Source organism: Silurus aristotelis (genome assembly GCF_946808225.1).
Source record: "Silurus aristotelis genome assembly, chromosome: 26".
NCBI classification, from domain to species: domain Eukaryota; kingdom Metazoa; phylum Chordata; class Actinopteri; order Siluriformes; family Siluridae; genus Silurus; species Silurus aristotelis.
The window spans coordinates 11,626,845-11,646,249 of NC_139599.1; the positions used below are offsets into that span (position 1 = coordinate 11,626,845).

The 19,405-nt window shown below is 37.4% G+C and overlaps 1 protein-coding gene across 4 annotated transcripts in view; it reads left to right on the forward strand.

Annotated features, from left to right (window-relative positions):
* Positions 1-19,405, forward strand: part of fcho2 (FCH and mu domain containing endocytic adaptor 2) — a 56,560-nt gene that overhangs the window by 20,939 nt on the left and 16,216 nt on the right. For all 4 annotated transcript variants that reach the window (XM_083531827.1, XM_083531828.1, XM_083531829.1 and 1 more), the window contains exons 3-14: positions 1,149-1,223; positions 2,844-2,985; positions 4,368-4,520; positions 7,150-7,254; positions 7,473-7,571; positions 11,667-11,763; positions 15,151-15,195; positions 15,929-15,998; positions 16,144-16,168; positions 16,378-16,434; positions 16,544-16,601; positions 16,791-16,963. In XM_083531827.1, the coding sequence (XP_083387953.1) occupies positions 1,149-1,223; positions 2,844-2,985; positions 4,368-4,520; positions 7,150-7,254; positions 7,473-7,571; positions 11,667-11,763; positions 15,151-15,195; positions 15,929-15,998; positions 16,144-16,168; positions 16,378-16,434; positions 16,544-16,601; positions 16,791-16,963 (1,099 nt within the window). The remainder of the gene's footprint in view (positions 1-1,148; positions 1,224-2,843; positions 2,986-4,367; positions 4,521-7,149; positions 7,255-7,472; positions 7,572-11,666; positions 11,764-15,150; positions 15,196-15,928; positions 15,999-16,143; positions 16,169-16,377; positions 16,435-16,543; positions 16,602-16,790; positions 16,964-19,405) is intronic.

The following is a 19,405-nucleotide window of genomic DNA, read 5'->3' on the forward strand; positions in this document are numbered from 1 at the left end:
AAAAAATTCTGCATCGGGGGGGGCGGGGGGTTCAAGGTTTGCTAGCTAAGATTATTCCTACAGCAAGCATCACGATGGCAGCATCATGACGTTCGAGACTTCTCAGGAGAAGTTACGCAGAGTTATGCGGAGACTAACCCTAACCCTTATTAGAATGTAGCGAAGTCTGTATGCAGTCATACACAAAAAATTTCAATGAGTATGACCTTCATAACATTGCAGTAGTACAGATACTGACAGGACAGTACATTTTTTTATGTAGAGAAACTTGAAAATAGTATATTTGTGGATGTTTTTTGTTTCTCAGATGTTTGCAGATTCTCTGTTTACACCTGAGAGGATTTGTCAGGAAGAGAAACTGTCCAAATGCTCAAAACTTTTTTACACTATTTTACACTAGCAAATTTTACACTAGCAAGGGTTCTTTTACTAATTCAATAAATTCAGGCTTTTGGATTTATCTTTTTTTCAATAAAGTAATCAAAAATGTTTGTCAGTATTGATTATTGTTTGTAGATTAATAAAAAAATAAAAATAAAAAAAGAGTATAAATCTTCTCTCAGTTTATTAATTGTGACAGCTCTTGTCCAGGGGAACAGTGGCAAGCTCTTCTTAATGAATATATTTAGATATTGCATATATTTTATATTGTTTTTTTTTTGTTTTTGTTTTTTTCTTTTTGCTGTACCTTGTAAAACATTTAAGATTTGTGGCTCCACCTAGTGGACAGTGTGACACAGCACAGATTCTAAAAAAAGTTTTTAATTTTAAATGGTTGGTTTACACGGATGTTTTTTAATCACCTTTATGCGATTATACAAGCTCATAAATAAGACTGTTAAATTAGATTGGCTTCCCTTGCAATGCACCCCCCTGTGTGTTGCTTTACATTGTGCAGTAGGTGTTCAGACAATTGCAGGGAAAATGAGCTGAAACGGTAATTAATTCTCTAAACTATTTAACCAACAATTGCATCCTATTTAACTTTTCCACGTGTAAACAATGGTGTTGATGTTACCACTGGGCAAGGGCTCAATTTGAGATGTATTGAGAAACTTTTACAGTTCCCCACAGCTATTTGTGTTGATTTTGAAATCAGCATTGTATAAATGTAGCCAGGATTGACTCTGAATATGATGTCTCTGCAGGGCTACAATTGAGGAAACATACTCCAGAGCAATAACCAAACTTGCCAAGTCTGCTAGCAACTTCTCTCAGTTGGGGTATGTATGGTGGTGTGTGTGTGTGTGTGTGTGTCTGTGTGTCTGTGTGTCTGTGTGTCTGTGTGTGTGTGTGTGTGTGTGTGTGTGTGTGTGTGTGTGTGTGTGTGTGTGTGTCTGTGTGTGTCTGTGTGTGTCTGTGTGTGTCTGTGTGTGTGTCTGTGTCTGTGTGTGTGTGAGTGAGAGAAAGGGAGAGTGATACAGTGTCATTATCTGTATCTGTTTAGTCTTTAAAATATTAGTATCTGTTTAATGTGATTTTATTGGGCAGACATACTGTGACCAAAGAAATAATTTTTATTTACAGTTTAGAACTTTTCTGACAAATATTTTAACTGTGTCTATGTGTTTGTGTCTATAGTCTTTTTTTAAATCCATTTGTCTGCAATTTACAAGGGGAAAAACAGGGTCTAGTAATAATAAAAAAAAAAGTTATGTTGCTCTGTTTCTCTATTTAACAAATATAAACTTTCTAGGTCCCTCAAAACATGTGTCGTGCCTTTTAGAAACACTGAATCTAAAAATTTAGCAAAGTGAGGACATGTTAGGATATGGGGTGGTGGTATGTTAATTATAGAGGCGAAACATATTTTATTAATTTAGGATTAGGACATGAAAAGCAATTGATTCAGCCACACAGCAAATTAAACATGAGCATTAAGAGCTTATCATTATAAATGAGTAATACCTGTTATAAATGTATAATGCCTAGGTAAGTGCTAGCTCAATGGCTAAGGCTCTGGGCTTAAGGACAGGGATTCAGGAAGGTCATGAATTCAAGTCCCAACACCTCCAAGCTGCCACTGTTGAGCCCTTGAGCAAAGCCCTTAACCCTCTGTGCTCCAGGGTTGCTGTATCATGCTCAGCCCTGCTCTTACCTCATTTTCCTACCATGCTGGAGTATGTGAAGAAAGAATTTGACTGTGCAGTAATGTACGCTATATTTCCAAAAGTATTGGGTCACCCGACTGTTCCTGCTCTATGTGGTTCTTTTCCAAGCTTTTACCACGAAACTGGAGGCACTCAATTGTACAGGACGTCTTTAGATGGCGCTATAATAGAAATTTGCATTTACTTGAACTTGGAAACCCAAACCTGTTCCAGCATGGCAGTGCCCCTGTGCACAACGTGAGCTCCTTGAAGATCTGGTTTACATGTTTTTTTTAGAGGAAGATCTTGAGTGGCCTGCTATAGAGCTCTGATCTCATCCCCATTGAACACTTTTGGGATGAATGTGAACGCTGACCGCACCCCAGGTCTCCTCACCTATATCAGTACCTGCCATTCATAACACTCTTGTGGCTGATGAGCACAAATATCCATAAGCACACTTTAAAATCTAGTGGAACATCTTCCCAGAAGAGTGGAGGGAATTATAAGAGCAAATTTGGACTAAAAGTGGTATGCGATGCAAAACTGCAAAAATCACATACCGTACTTATGACCAGGTGACCCAATACTTTTGGAAATATAGTGTATATGTGACAAATAAAAGACTCCTTCTTTCTCCTTTCTACACATGGTCATGATTTGCACTGTATTGTTTTTGGACGTTGTATTATTCTAGATTGTTCATGAGTTATTTTAAATATGATGACTTTATATATCTGACCTGTCCTACAGGACATTTGCTCCAGTATGGGATGTGTTTAAAGTGTCAACAGAAAAGCTGGCTTTGTGTCACATGGATCTGGTGCGCAAATTGCAAGACCTTATCAAGGATGTGCAGAAATATGCAGAGGAACAGACCAAAGCCCATAAGAAGGTACTGTTCTTGCTCCTTCGATGCCCAGCTGTGGCATTCATTTGGTCATTGTACCAACAGTCCGATTTGTTAATCACAAATCTTCCCTTAAAATTCTGTATTTTAATCCAGGACAGGTGTCCACCTGTTACCCCCATAACACGAAATATGGGTGGAACTTCCGTTATGGCGTCAACAATCGTTCACTGCAGTGTCGCTACTCATTCATTCATTCATTCATTCATTCATTCATTCATTCATTTATTCATTCATTCGTACATTTATAGCAAGATGTGGAATCACATGCTGACAGAACTAATAAAGGACAACATCAGCATAACCTCAACCTTCCTTAAGAGAGGAATGGGAGGAAGGTTTTAAAAAAGTGGCCATGCATAACATACTGTAGCATTTTTAGCTACTTTGTAGATCTACTTGCTCGTGACAGTTAGGCATTTTGAAAAGGTCACAGTAATAAAGTCGGTCATGTGCTATTCAAGGAAGTGGGTAATGATTTCCTGTAATTAAAAGCTGTAATCTCAAAGGCTGGATGTGTCGCACCATAAAGCTTGGGTTTTAATGTCAACGTCAGGTGTCATACAGATGACATGGAGCTCATGTAGTCACACAGCTGCAATACTGTAGAAGGCTATTAAGTTAAGTAAACAAAAAATAAAGACGATGATGAGGACCCACTTTAAATAACATGTTTAACGGTCATGTACTAACATTTTAAATGAATAATTTGAGACGTGCGCTGTGCATTGTGTAAATACATTAACCCCGTACTTACATTTACCTGCATGTAATTACATCTAAAATAAACAGCACATGTTGTTCCTTCTTTTTAATGGCATTTAAGACATTTTGTTGCTTAGCTTCAAACTGATTTTTTTACTTAATATTTATTTTTTTAGGTAATGGATGATATCAGATGCAACACACTTTATATTTGTTCTGTTCAGTCCAGAGCAGACACCACATTTTCTGACAGACATTTAAAGCTTTGATAATAATTAATAATAATAATTGGAATCCCAATAGTACCGTCTATTCCACTACTTTCCTAATGTCTCCAATTGGATGATTATATTCATAGTGCTGTTGTCAAAATTAATTTTAAGCATTTAACCCTTAAGGTCAAATGTACACTCTTAATCTATTATTATAATAATAATTATATATATTTTTTATAATATAAAAAAAAAACCTGTTCGAAGATCCCTGTATGTAAATCAGTGCATGCATACAAACCAAGACTATTATAATAATTTGACTATTATTAACTATTATAATAATGTTTTGGGGTTGTTTTAGCAAATACTATTTACTGTAGCAATTCAATAATCTTTATTGAACTGGAGTTTTCTCTGAAAAACATGTTCTTATAATCTCTAAATCAGACTAAGGAGGAAGTGGCGCCCACGCTGGAGGCTGTGCAGAACATCCAGACTGTGTCTCAGGCATTGCAGAAAAGTAAAGAAAACTACCACAGCAAGACTCTGGAGCAGGAACGTATGCGCAAAGAAGGTTCCACTCAGAGAGACCTTGATAAGGTATGCACACATTTACAGGTGCATCTCAATACATTAAAATGTCATTAAAAAGTTGATTTATTTTAGTAATTCAATACAAAAAGTGAAACTTGTATATTATATAGATTTATCACACACAGAGTGATATTTCAAGTGTTTATTTCTTTCAACGCTTTCTTTTTATTTATTTTTTTTATTGTGATAAATTTGGCTCACATTTAACAAAAACCCACCAATTCACATCTAAAAAATCTGAATACTTCATAAGACTAATAAAAAAAAAAGTGAATTGTGGCCTTCTTGAAAGTATGTTTATTTACTGTATATGTACTTAATATTGGGTAGGGGCTCCTTTTGCTTTATTACTGCCTCAATTTGGCATGGCATGGTCACAGTCTGTGGCACTGCTGAAGTGGTATGGAAGCCCAGGTTTCTTTGACCGTGACCTTTGGCTCATTTGCATTTTTTGGTCTCTTGTTTCTCATTTTTCTCCTGACAATAAGATTCTCTACGGCAGGGGTGTTAAACTCAGGTAATTATTTTTGGCCCGCGAGATCATATCAAATGTGTATTAGAGCTGGCCCGCCGGTGTATAGCACATACACCGCTAATACTACAAATCCCAGAATGCTTTGTTAGTGCATTAGCGCGTCAGTCGAGACCGCTGAAAAACTCTGCGCTGAAAAACTTTGCGTACTCAGCGCTGAATTTATCTGGCGATTTACCGACTTCGAATCACAGAAATGCAGATTTGAACTGCTCAGTTATCCGTTTGTGGTTGATGTGGGAAGCGCACTAACCAACCTCCAAATGGAGCTGATTGAACTCCAGTGTAGAGACACGCTCAAGTCAAAGTACGACTCTGTGTGTGCTGCACAGTTTCCATGTTTCCTCCCCGACACACTGCACAACTCCGTGTCCAAGCTGCTCAAACACGCTCTATGATCGGCAGCACATATCTCTGTGAGTAACTGTTCTCTTTAATTAAGATGAACAAAACAACACTCAGGAGTCTCACTGATGAACATCTTCACTTAATCCTGAGGATTTCATCATCTCAGAGCCTAAACCCAGACATGATGCTCAGCTCAGCTCAGAGCCTAAACCCCAGACATAATGCAGGTATCTGAGAAGAGATGCAGGTATCTGACTTCAATCAATCAGAGTAAATCAGAGTGAAGCAAACTGAGCGTTAATGAATGATGTCTTTATGCACTTTTCCTACTCCAAGGCATGAACTGTTAATGGTTAAAATATTGCTTTTTTTTTTTTTTTTTTTAATTGAAGAAAATTATTATTTTTGATTGTTTTGTTGTTGGCCTGTGAAAAAAGATTTACATTATAAAGGTATTTGAAAGGCTACAGATGGAGAGAGACATAATAAGAAACGAATACCACTGCACCCCTGCTCTATGGGGTTCAGGTTTGGTGAGGTCTGGTGAGTTTGCTGGCCAGTCAAGCACACCAACACTGTGGTCATTTAACCAACTTTTGTTGCTTTTGGCAGTGTGGGCAGGTGCCAAATCCTGCTGAAAAAATGAAATCAGCATCTCCATAAAGCTGGTCAGCAGAGGGAAGCATGAAGTGCTCTAAGAACTGCCTGGTAGACGGCTGTGCTGACTTTGGACTTGATAAAACACAGTGGACCAACACCAGCAGATGACATGATGATCCCCAAACCACCACTGACTGTGCAAACTTTACACTGGACCTCAAGCACCTTGGATTATCGGCCTCTCCTCTCTTCTTCCAGACTCTGGGACCTTGATTTCCAAATGAAATGCAAAATTTTCTTTCCTTTCATCTGAAAAGACAACTTTGGCCCACTGAGCAACAGTCCAGTCCTTTTTATCCTTTGCCCATGTGAGACACCTCTGACGTTGTCTTTGGTTCAAGAGTGGCTTGACACAAGGAATGCGTCAGTTGTAGCCCATGGATACGTCTTTGCCTGGTGGCTCTTGAAACACTGACTTAAGCTGCAGTCCACTCTTTGTGAATCTCATTTCACCTTTTTCTACCACATTTTTTCCTTCCATTCAACTTTTCATTAATGTGCTTGGATACAGCACTCTGTGAACAGCAGCTTCTTTAGCGATGACCTTTTGTGTCTTACCCTCCATGTGCAGAGTGTAAATGATCGTCTTCTGGACAACAGTCAAGTCAGCAGTCTTTCCCATGATTGTGTAGCCTGAACGAGACTGAGACACAATTTAAAGGCTCAGGAAACCTTTGCAGGTGTTTGGATTTAATGAGCTGAATAAAGTGAGACACCACGAGTCTCCAATATTGAACTTTTTCACAATATTCAAATTTCCTGAGATACTGAATTTTCGGTTTTCATTATATGTAAGCCATAATTAAAAAAAAATTCTCAACATTTAAAGAAATAAACATCTGTAATATATCAGTCTGTGTGTGAAGAATCTATATAATAAGTTTCACTTTTTGTATTGAATTACTAAAATACCTTTTAATGATATTCTAATTTATTGAGATGCACCTGTACACTCTGGTGCTTTAGCATAGCCGCTAACATATGACAGGTTATAAACTTTCATAAATGATAAACAATTGCATGTAAAGGTGCATGGCCACACTTCTTCACCTATACACGTATTTAGAATAAAAAATATATTTTGTGTTGTGTCAGGCTGGACTGAAGGTTAAGAAAGCCAGAGAACAGTACAAGTCCTACGTGGAGAAATACGCCAGTACAAAGACTGAATTTGAGCAGAAAATGGCAGACACAGCACAGGTATGTAAGATTGTTTGATGTGGTTTTATTCCCCACTAATAGAATTAGTTTGTCTTGGCTTTGTCTTGTCGTCTTTCTCTTCTCTTCTCTTCTCTTCTCTTCTCTTCTCTTCTCTTCTCTTCTCTTCTCTTCTCTTCTCTTCTCTTCTCTTCTCTTCTCTTCTCTTCTCTTCTCTTCTCTTTTTACACGACCTGTGTTTTGTGTGTGTGTGAAAGCAGAAGTTTCAGGACATTGAAGAAGGCCATATTCTTCAAATGAAGGACATCATCCAGACATATTCTCACTTGATTGAGGACACACACAAACAGATTGGAGAGGTGAGTATACACACACACACACACACACACACACACACACACACACACACAAACAGACTCAGTATTATTTATTTTGGGAACCTGCACTGTGCATTTACACCTGGTATATAATAATAATAATAACAGCAATATTAATATTGCCGTATTTCCCAGACTACAAGCCGCTACTTTTTCCCCCACGTTTTGAACCTCGCGGCTTAAACAATAAAGCGCTAATTTTATTGATTTTTTCGGGGTTTTCCCAGTTTCACAAGCCAAAACACTGAGTTCCGTAACATTAGACCAATGAAATTGCCGAACGGGTTCAGGTGAACCAATGAAACTCTTTATATTAAATCGGGTGCGTGATATTGTGATTTGTGGTGAGAGTAGTGAGCAGGTGGAGAAGAGCCTGGAGAGGTGGAGGTATGCGCTGGATAGAAGGAGAATGAAAGTCAGTAGGAGTAAGACAGAGTACATGTGTGTGAATGAGAGGGAGGGCAGTGGAGTGATGCGGTTGCAGAGAGAAGAGGTGGAGAAGGTGGAGTAGTTCAGGTACCTGGGGTCAACAGTGCAAAGTAATGGAGAGTTTGTTAGGGAAGTGAAGAAAAGAGTGCAGGCAGGGTGGAGTGGGTGGAGAAGAGTGATAGCAAGAGTGAAAGGGACTGTGGTGAGACCTGTGATGTTGTTTGGTTTGGAGACAGTGGCATTGAGTAGAAGACAGGAGGTGGAGCTGGAGGTAGCAGAGCTGAAGATGTTAAGGTTTTCATTGGGAGTGACGAGGATGAACAAGATTAGAAACGAGTTTATTAGAGGGACAGCGCATGTAGGACGTTTTGGTGACAAGGTGATGGAGGCGAGATTGAGATGTTTTGGACATGTGCAGAGGAGGGACATGAGGTATATCTGTAGAAGAATGCTGAGGATGGAGCCACCAGGAAGGAGGAAATGAGGAAGACCAAGGAGGAGGTTTATGGATGTGGTGAGGGAAGACATGCAGGTAGTTGGTGTGAAAGAGGCAGATGTAGAGGACAGGGTGATATGGAGACAGATGATCCGCTGTGGCGACCCCTAATGGGAGCAGCCGAAAGAAGAAGAAGAAAAAGAATATTAAATCGGGTGCGCTCCCACTGAATCGGGCCGCACCACATCATAAATATGGATGCGGTTCCTCTGATGTTTGCCCTGCCGCTCACTCGGACTGGCGACCGGAAATGCAAATCATTCGTCATGCTGAAAACAACCAGGCATGAAAACATGCACTTCACCTGTGTTCTGAGATGTACGGCATCAGGATAAAAGATTTACCAATTGGGATTTTTAAACGCACGACGATGCCAAACGATAAACTAAAAATAAATAGTTGTGAAAGGAAGGAGGAAGACAGTGAACAATGACTTTCTTGGTAGGCTACTGTTTAGATACAAGCCGTGTAACAGACACTGTCTTTCATTAAAGCCTGTGTATACTTCATTTGTTTCAATGTAGGCATTGTATACAGGCTTATAGACAGGTGCGGCGTATTTATGTTCAAAATAAAAATCTTTGTAAAATTTAGTGGGTGCGGCTTATATTTGGGTGCGCTTAATAGTCCGGAAATACGGTAATAATAATAATAATAATAATAATAATAATAATAATAAAACTTTAACAATAGTTTATTTATATATATATATATATATATATATATATATATATATATATATATATATACACAGTATATACATACATACATACATACATACATACATACACTCATTGGCCACTTTATAAGGTACACCTGTCCTCGTTAACGCAAATTTTTAATCAGCCAATCACATGGCAGCAACTCAATGCATTTAGGCATGTAGACATGATCAAGACGACCTAATGCAGTTCAAACCGAGCGTCAGAAGAAAGGTGATTTAAGTGACTTTGAACGTGGCATGGTTGTTGGTGCCAGACGGGCTGGTCTGAGTATTTCAGAAACTGCTGATCTACTGGGATTTTCACGCACAACCATCTCAAGGGTTTACAGAGAATGGTCCGAAAAAGAGAAAATATTAAGTGAGCAGCAGTTCTGTGGACGCAAATGCCTTGTTGATGCCAGAGGTCAGAGGAGAATGGCCAGACTGGTTCGAGCTGATAGAAAGGCAACAGTAACTCAAATAACCACTCGTTACAACCGAGGTATGCAGAAGAACATCTCTAAACGCACAACACGTCGAACCTTGAGGCGGATGGGCTACAGCAGAAGAAGACCACACCGGGTGCCACTCCTGACAGCTAAGAACAGGAAACTGAGGCTACAATTCGCACAGGCTCACCAAAATTGGACAATAGAAGATTGGAAAGACGTTGCCTGGTCTGATGAGTCTCGATTTCTGCTGCGACATTCGGATGGTAGGGTCAGAATTTGGCGTCAACATGAAAGCATGGATCATGAAATCAATGGTTCAGGCTGGTGGTGGTGGTGTAATGGTGTGGAGGATATTTTCTTGGCACACTTTGGGCCCATTAGTACCAATTGAGCATCGTGTCAACGCCACAGCCTACCTGAGTATTGTTGCTGACCATGTCCATCCCTTTATGACCACAGTGTACCCATCTTCTGATGGCTACTTCCAGCAGGATAACGCGCCATGTCATAAAGCGCGAATCATCTCAGATTGGTTTCTTGAACATGACAATGAGTTCACTGTACTCAAATGGCCTCCACAGTCACCAGATCTCAATCCAATAGAGCACCTTTGGGATGTGGTGGAACGGGAGATTCGCATCATGGGTGTGAAGCCAACAAATCTGCAGCAACTGCGTGATGCTATTATGTCAATATGGACCAAAATCTTCGAGGAATGTTTTCAGTACCTTGTTGAATCTATGCCACGAAGGATTAAGGCAGTTCTGAAGGCAAAAGGGGGTCCAACCCGGTACTAGTAAGGTGTACCTAATAAAGTGGCCGGTGAGTGTGTGTGTGTGTGTAAATTTAAGTCTAATGTTAAACTTTTTTAATATTTTCTTCCAAATTAATAAACATTTACATTTTACAATTTAACTGTAAAATTTCTCTGCACCTTTTTTTTTTTTTTTATTATTTTTATTTTTAATGGCCATCTTTTTTTTACGCCCTGAACGTTACATATTTTTAACCTCTGCACATTTTCTTACAAGAACTTTCTGTGCCATGAGAGACAGACAGACAGACAGTGTGTCTACAGTCTTGTTAGACTGATTTATTTTTTTTTCCAGTAAGATATTTTGACTGAAGCTGAAAGACAGAACAGTTTTATCTGCATCTCTTATTTAACAAACTAATGTAAGATGACCTTGTTTTAAACTTTTGTTGTGTATTAGCATAAGTTATAACCTAGAAACCCCATTTAAGATATTTTCCCCTAAATATCAAATTGATTCAAAATATGTTTATACACATTTACTTCAGAGTAGGTTTTTACTACATGAGCGTGTCTCTAAACAGACACATCAACCATTGGCTGCTAAAACAACTGTTTTTGTATGTATTTACCCAAACAGCAAACTGTTCTTATCTTGACTTTTTAACCAGCAATATTGGGGCTGTTGCATTGGCGGCACAATCACTGTGCATTTTCCTTTAGGAATTCATACAGTATAAACAATAAATTCAGAAGTCCACAGACATCCTGTCCTGTCCTGGAACTTCATCATGCAGCAAGGCGATGGCCTAAAACACACTACCAACACAACACAAGAGGTGGTTCTTGGGAAAAAGTGTGGGGCTTTAGATTGGCCAAATCAGTTCCCAGTTCTTGCCGCAGTTTGGTGTGTGTTGTTAATGTTAAATGTTCTGTACTTTACTTTAAATTTATTCGTTCCAATAACCTGGCTCTCCCAAATATTGAATAATCTGTCTTAAAAGGTTCCAGGGTTTGCTTACACATCTCAAAAAGGTGAATATCAGAAATCTAAGGTGACAGAAAAGATCAGTTCTGATCAATTTCATACGTCTCAGATGCCTTCATGGTATTCAGGGTATACGTCGCAGTTCGTTTGATATTAACGGTTTGCTGTAACTACATGATCAAAAGTATGTAGACACCTGAATATTTACTATGTTCCAATTCAGTGTTTATTTTTATGCTCTATTCTGTTGTGAAGGTGCAGAAAGAGTTTGTGAATAACATGGAGAACACGTCTGTGGACAGTCTATTACAGAAACTGGCCGAGAGCAAAGGGACCGGCAAAGAAAGACCAGGTAACACAATACTCACTCATATACAGATTTGTACAGATATTGATACAGATTTGTCTGCATTTCATCTCCTTTTTTAGGGTTCACTTTTTTATTTTGTTTATTTTGAAATTTGTGCAAATCATATCTGGAGGTCAATATGATATGGGTTTTTCTCTGGCTGATGCTGATATTTAGAAATTAGGGCAGCTGATTGGCAATTTATTTGATGCTGATTTTTAACCCAATACTTATGACCAGGTGACCCAATACTTTTGGCAATAGAGAGTAGCTGAGGGAATCTATCATTAGCCCTGCAATAGTTAAAATATTACAGTATGTACTTAAATGAATTGAGAGCAAAAAAAATGTAAAGTTGAGTCTGTCTTGGAGCTCCGATGTCACATTATAATTAATACCAAGGATAGTTCTAGATAGAACTACAGTGCATTTTATCCTCCACATTGAAACTATACTTGAATGTGGAAATAGGAAATGCTGTTAAATAGGAAACGGGGCTTTTTAGTTGCAGCACATGCATCCAGAGCAGTTCTTGCAAAACATATATGCTGCATGAAGCCCAATTCTTGACTCTTACGCTTGGTTTAAGTCAGTCAATGTTTTTTTTTTCCAGCCACTCTTTGTTAAACAAAGTAACATTCGCACTTCTTTTTGACAAACTTGGAGCGCTGCTTTTCCAATTAGTGGACCAGAACTAACCATCGTATAATGAGTCACAGTGACATCTGATCTGATCCCCTAATGAAAATTCTCAATGTGTCCTTGTAGGAAAGCATTCCTCTTTGGTTGTATTTCCACGCTTCACCACTAGAGGATATTCACAGATTACTATTTATGATGTTATCTCTGTGACATCACAGTGCACAGAACACTGAGCAGCAGTCGTCATTCGACTTTATATTAAAACATTGACCAAAATCCCGTTACTTGGCTAAAGACATTGTCTAAGGTCAAACAATAATACAGAATAAAAATACTTTTAGTATTGTTTAATAAAAATTTACAAACTCGCTCTACAATTGGAAGATTAAACAAGGTGGGACAAGGGGTTTAAACACTGGTTCAATTGTTAGTATATTTATTTTTCATTAGGATTTTGTTTGTCTTGCTGCTGATAGTTTGGAAATTTGGGACTCATTTAAGGAAAACCGTTAACTACTGAACTGTTCACGAGTTATCCATGTGATATTAGCTGCAGTCTGTGTTTTGCCTTACAGGGTTTAAAAAAAAGGCATTTCTTATTCAGGTCCATTTGTATTTTGAAAAATTGAGGTTTTTATACATTTAATACAGACACACAAAAAATTTAATGTGTGATAGCAGTCTGCCTCCTATTTACTCATAGTCACAGAAGCCAGCCTATTATATTTTTCCTTTTTCTTATTTAAAGCTTTTTTTTTTTTCTTTTTTTTTATATATATATAAAAAAAAAGATATATATATATATATATATATATATATATATATATATATATATATATATATATATATATATATATATATATATATATATTAGGGATGCACCGAAATGAAAATTCTGGGCCGAAACCGAAAACCGAAAAAGAGGAAAGCAAGACCGAAAGAAATTATGCCAATTATTATTACCATTGCATTTATGGCTATGACTGTGTACTAAACTTACTAAAATCAAGGCATTTCAATTGCATAAATTAATATTAAAGTTTCAAAGAATAAATCAATTACAAATTATGAAAATATTTATTTATAGCACATTGCAACAATGTACAGGATAAATAAATTAAAATTTAGTCTTGAATGTTTAACTTAAATGCACTCATGTGTACATTAAATAATAATGTACAGGCCCTCTGGCCTCCTGAAAGGTTGTACAATTAAATATGTTCTTTAATAAAAACAAAGTGCATTCAGAACAAGTGCAACTGCTTAAAGATACAATACAACACTATCACTGGGAAACTTCCTGCCTTTTTAAAAACGTCCGCCACAGACGGAGTGCGCGTGCTCGGAGGGGTTTTGCTTTTCTGTGCGTTTGCGTTTCTCCCATATTCAACATAGCGATCGGGATGTTTGGATTTCAGGTGATAAATTAAACCCGACGTGGAGAAAGTTTTTGCAGACGAAATTTCGGCATTACATGTTTTGCACATCGCTGTCCGTGGGTCTTTCTCAGATATACTGAAATACGTCCACACCGCAGACAAGCACGTGCAGGCAGCGGTTTCTGTTTGCGTCATCACAACAAACTGTTTCGGCCGTGTTTTTTCGGTGATCAAAGTCTTTTGGCCGAAGGCCGAAAACCGAAAATGCACTTCTGGGCCATTTTCGGCCGAAAATTTTCGGTGGCCGAATATTCGGTGCATCCCTAATGTGTGTGTGTGTGTGTGTGTGTGTGTGTGTATGTATATATATATATATATATATATATATATATATATATATATATATATATATATATATATATATATACATGTATGTATGTATATATTTTATAGTTTCTTAATTGAAATGCATTGAATTGCATTGTTATAAAATGTGATTTATGGACAAAAGTCTTATAATGCATAAAAACAATTTTCTTGAGTAATAAATTTTAAATGTGACTTTTTCTGCATGTTAGAATATAATAATTAGCTATACAGTGGTACCTCGACATACGAGTGCCCTTACATACGAGTTTTTTGAGGTACGAGCGGTCACTCGGTCGATTTTTTGCTTTGATACGCGAGCAAAAACTTAAGGTACGAGCTCGAGACGCCGCTGCTAGATGGCGAATCGAAGCCAGAAAGCGAAGATTGTGACAAAAATTAAGATAAGCAAAAAAGAAAAAGTAAAAATTGTAAAGTTTAGGGATACGTAGTGTGCAGGAGTGATAGTAAAAAAAACGAGTTTTCCCTCCGCCTCCGCTTATTCCCCCCCCCCTTCCGCAAACTCACACACACACACCCCACCGGCGTTTTCGTTAGCTCAAGTCGTCTCATCTCCAACGAAAATACACTGAATAAAACCTTATTATATCTTTACATTCTCTTTTATTGTTTTTATATAATATTTGTCATTTATAAATAAATTTTTCCTATTCAAAAACACGTAAAAAAAACAACTGGGGTGGCATTTTGGGGGCTGGAACGGATTAATGGCACTTCAATTAATTTCAGTGGGGAAATTTGCTTTCAAATACGAGCAATTTGACATACGAGCAAGGTTACGGAACGAATTAAACTCGTATGTCGAGGTACCACTGTATATACATTTGTGATGGTGTAAATCCATTGTTAAATGATTTTGGGTATTTCTGAACTGTGAGTTTTATTTGCTACAATTCAGATGCTGTAATTATGAACTGCATGGCCAAAGGCAATTACAATCCAAAACCAGTAAAATATTTTCTTTTTGTGTGTATGTTTGCAGGACCCATTGAGTTTGAGGAATGCAATATATCCGTTACTACAGAAGGTATGTAACGTGTATAGGTTTAAATCATTATTGGGAAAATGTCTCTTTGTGGGTAATTAACATAATCTCACACTGAAGAAAAAAACTGAAATGTATGAATTAGTTTTATTCTTTATGAAGAAATCTGAGCTTGTTTCTGTTGAATCAGCTGAAGCACCAGCCAGATGCAAAGACATTTATAATTTGCTTTCTATTCTTAGGATGATGACATTTGACCTAGACCAATGTTTTTGTGAGCAAAGATATTTATGCCAGAATTGATTCCTCCAATATATAAATATATTTCACTAAACTATGGTAGAAATAGTCCAGATTATCACATGTAATCAATGGAATCCAAGATATCTGACTGCAAGGATCATGTTGGATGAGGAGGCAGTTTAACCAGCCAGGCCAAACTGCAGCTGGAGTCCCAGAGCCCGATGGTCATGTATGGAAATAGAAGAAATTTGTACAGTTGCACAGTGGAATCAAAGACAAGTGCCAGATGCACGATATAACAATTGTGATTTATTTATTTTTTTTGCAAACTCCAAACTCATGTGTCTTGCACTTTTCTTTTGCATTGATTCTTACGTAAGGGGACTTTTGGAGACACAAACAAAACACCTCATACATGACAGAACCACTTCTTTTTCTTTCATTAGTCTCCAATCTGTTTGTGTATATTGCTGCTTGTCAGAGAATGTCTTGAATTTGCACTAAATGACATCACAAACATTTGTGTATCTAGCTGCTAAACCTAAAAGGAGGAAGGCTTTTGTTATTCCCGGCCGAAGAAAAGACAAGGATACAGATTCCACGTAAGTATAAATTTTTTTTGTGCTGTGTATTGTGATCACATACTTCCCTAAATAATTTATTGTGTTTAGTAATATTTGCTGTACAAAGTCACTAGACATGCTTTCATTAATACAAACCTTCGCCATATGATTTCTTTTTCCTCAGTGAATCCACAGAAGTCGAAAGTGCTGTGAGTATTCCTTTTGTATTTTTATTTTATTTGGGACTTTGTTTAGAAATGTAACCAGTTGATTTTTTTATATTAAGCTGCTCACTGCTTGTTATGTAGGAGTTTATAAGTTGAATCACATTTTTAATTAACGCATTTTTTTTTTTTGTACTTAACTTTTTTCTTTTTTTTCATTAATTATTTATTTTCACATTTTATCTTTTGCACAGAACACTGCTAACGGAGCTCCCTCAGATATGTATGGACCCATAGATTTTCAAAATGCTGTAAGTTGTGTCCAAATATCACAAAACTCTCTGTATAATACTAAATCAAACGAGTGTGGTAGGTAAAAAAGAATGAATGTGGTACTTAATCAGCCCTGTTTTATCCCAGAATGTGCCTCAGGTGGATGAAGAGGGTTTCTGTATCAGACCGGAATTCAACGAAAATGATATCCTCAATCAATGTCCATCTCCCAGATTAATCTGTTGCATAGTTTCAAAGTCATTTTGATTTGGCTATAATGATTATTTAAAGGTATATGTTTTATATGTCCCAAGATATTTGTACATAATTAGCGGGCAACATACACAAACGCACCGATTTTTGTCCCACACGATTCCTTAATTTTGCCTTCCACATACCAAAGACAACAATTCTTCATCCAGTGATTCAGACGAAGAAGATGAGCGCAGGAAATTTCATGTGGAAATCAAACCTGTGCACCCAAACAGTGGCACACAGCAGCACTCGGCCACCATTGATGAGCTAAAGGCTTCTATCGGAAACATCACCCTTTCCCCCTCGTCTACGGTAATGTACACGTAAATACATACATACATACATACATACTGTACATACACGCACACTAATATAGAGGAATGCAGGAACATGTAAAAACATTATAACAGATACTTACAGGGACTAACCACAACAAAGAAGCATGTCACGAGTAGCTTTCATTCAACGTGCTCAGTTCCACCCTCTCTCACACTCTCCCTCGTTTATCTCTTTCCATTCTCTGTTGACATTTGTGCTAATAGAGTGCAGTACATCATTATTTTCTCAGCACATATTACCAACTGATAAACACCATTTACAATTGAGCTTCTAAAATATTTAATTCCTGATGGTATAGACATGGTTTCAAATCATTTATTAAGTAATAGAGTAATAAAGGTTTCCCCCTTTACCCACACTGTATACAGTATGTTTACATTTGTAAGAGCTTTTCTTGATTATAAAACAATTCAAGTGTTAATTGTTTCAGTTTGAGATCATTGATGACAGCGTTACACTGTCATTGCAATCAACACAAATTATGAGCTTTTTTATATGAATGTATTTAAATGAGACACAGTATCTGGCTATTACGATTCAAACACAATTTCCTCTGCTCATATTTTTCTGTTTTTATGTAGTACTCCTCCATAATAGCATATGCAGTGATGCGTGTTTCCTCTGCACATGTATCTGGGTGTACAAACACAGCTACATTTTGTCACCTCGCCTGCTTCATGCTTTTTGTATTCAGGAAGAACTAAACTGCCAGTTTTTGACCTAAATTATAAGTTTTATTCACGTTCTAAATGTGATATTGTCTTTTACACCATAAAGTTACTTCTGTCATTTGCAGAGAGTGGAAGGATGAACCTTAATCCTTACACTAGATGAATTTTATTTGCAAAACAGTCTTCAGATGGAGAATTAGTATAGTGTATTCAGAGTCTGGTCACACCTTGTCATACAACTTTCTGTTTAACTCAATATGTTAAAAACTTATCCAAAATACAGAACCTTCTACAAGAATTGGAACAGCAAGGCCAGTTCTATTGCTTTTGCTATACATAAGGCATATGCATTCGAGAACATAACGCAAATATGATACAAATATTTTATAATTTCCTTATATTTGCGTGTAGATGTGTTAGCTTGCACCATGGCAAGTTAACGCAAGTTTTTTTTTTTTTTTTTTTTTAATTGCCCATATATGCCTTGTTTGATTGACTGATTAAATACTTGAATAGCCTAAATATCTGCTCTTGGTTTGAGCTGTAGGTTCTGCCTGTGAATATTGCATTAAAAGGCTTAAACCTCATTAAGATATATATATATATATTTAAGAAAAACAAACCCTTTAAGCATTCGATGACATTAATATTGTAAGGGTATATAAATGATATAAAATGTTTGATCAATTTACTTTCCAAAAGGGGACAGTATAATCAGCTTCTGTGACCATCCAGCCATTTCTTTTCTATTGATCACTTACAGTATGATCAGTCTGTCAACATATCTAAATCAGTATTTTGTACTGGGATTGTTCTCACTCCATTGAATACTTATTTTAAGAAGAAGGAGGAGCATAGAGTGACATATTAGAGTGGAGAAAGGTCCACACAGGTGGATTATATATTATATGGAGGAGATACAACCTGAAGGAGATTGGAATTTTGGAAGTTGAGAGGATGCCTGAGGAATGGAGAAGGAGTGTGCTGGTACCGATCTTTGAGAATAAGAAAGATGTACAGACCTGCATTAACTACAGGGAAATAAAGTTGATCAGTCACACCATGAAGTTATGGGAAAGAGTAGTGGAAGCCAGACTGAGAGAAGAGGTGACCATCTGTGAGCAACAGTACGGCTCTGAGCCCTTTCCTGTTTGCAGTGGTGATGGACAGGGTGACGGACGAGGTCAGTTAAAAGAAGGAGTTGAAAGAAGAAGATTGTGCTCACTCATCTTTGTCCTCTTAAGCACTACTGTAATTCGGAGCAGTAAAGCAAGTCATAATAAAGTTTAGTGGCAAGGTGAAAAAATAATGCTGACCATTTACTGTATTTTGCTCATCACAGCATAACTGCCCAAAGCATAAATCTGTTTGGGTCGCTTGTGGACATTTTAATGTAAACTTTTTCATCCATTGTGATTCTTGATTATCCACCCTTAGACAAAAGTCTTTCTGTTTATCAGATAAGGATGTGTTGTGAACAGACCAACAGCTAAATTAGATGCTTTTATAACCTTTTTCAGACTGCTATTTTCTTTAAACTAAACAACAGAGGCTTCTGAGCTGATTGAGTGCTCTCTTGAAAATGAAGGTGCACTGATTTTGAGTCTCTGTATACTTCTTGGATTTAGTCCAGAGGAATGATCATGCAGCACTCTCCTGAATGATTATATATTGACGCAGAGAAAGGTTTTCTAAAACTTTGTACAGAAGTCCGGCCACAACCCAGTAGGTGGCACTGAGTGCC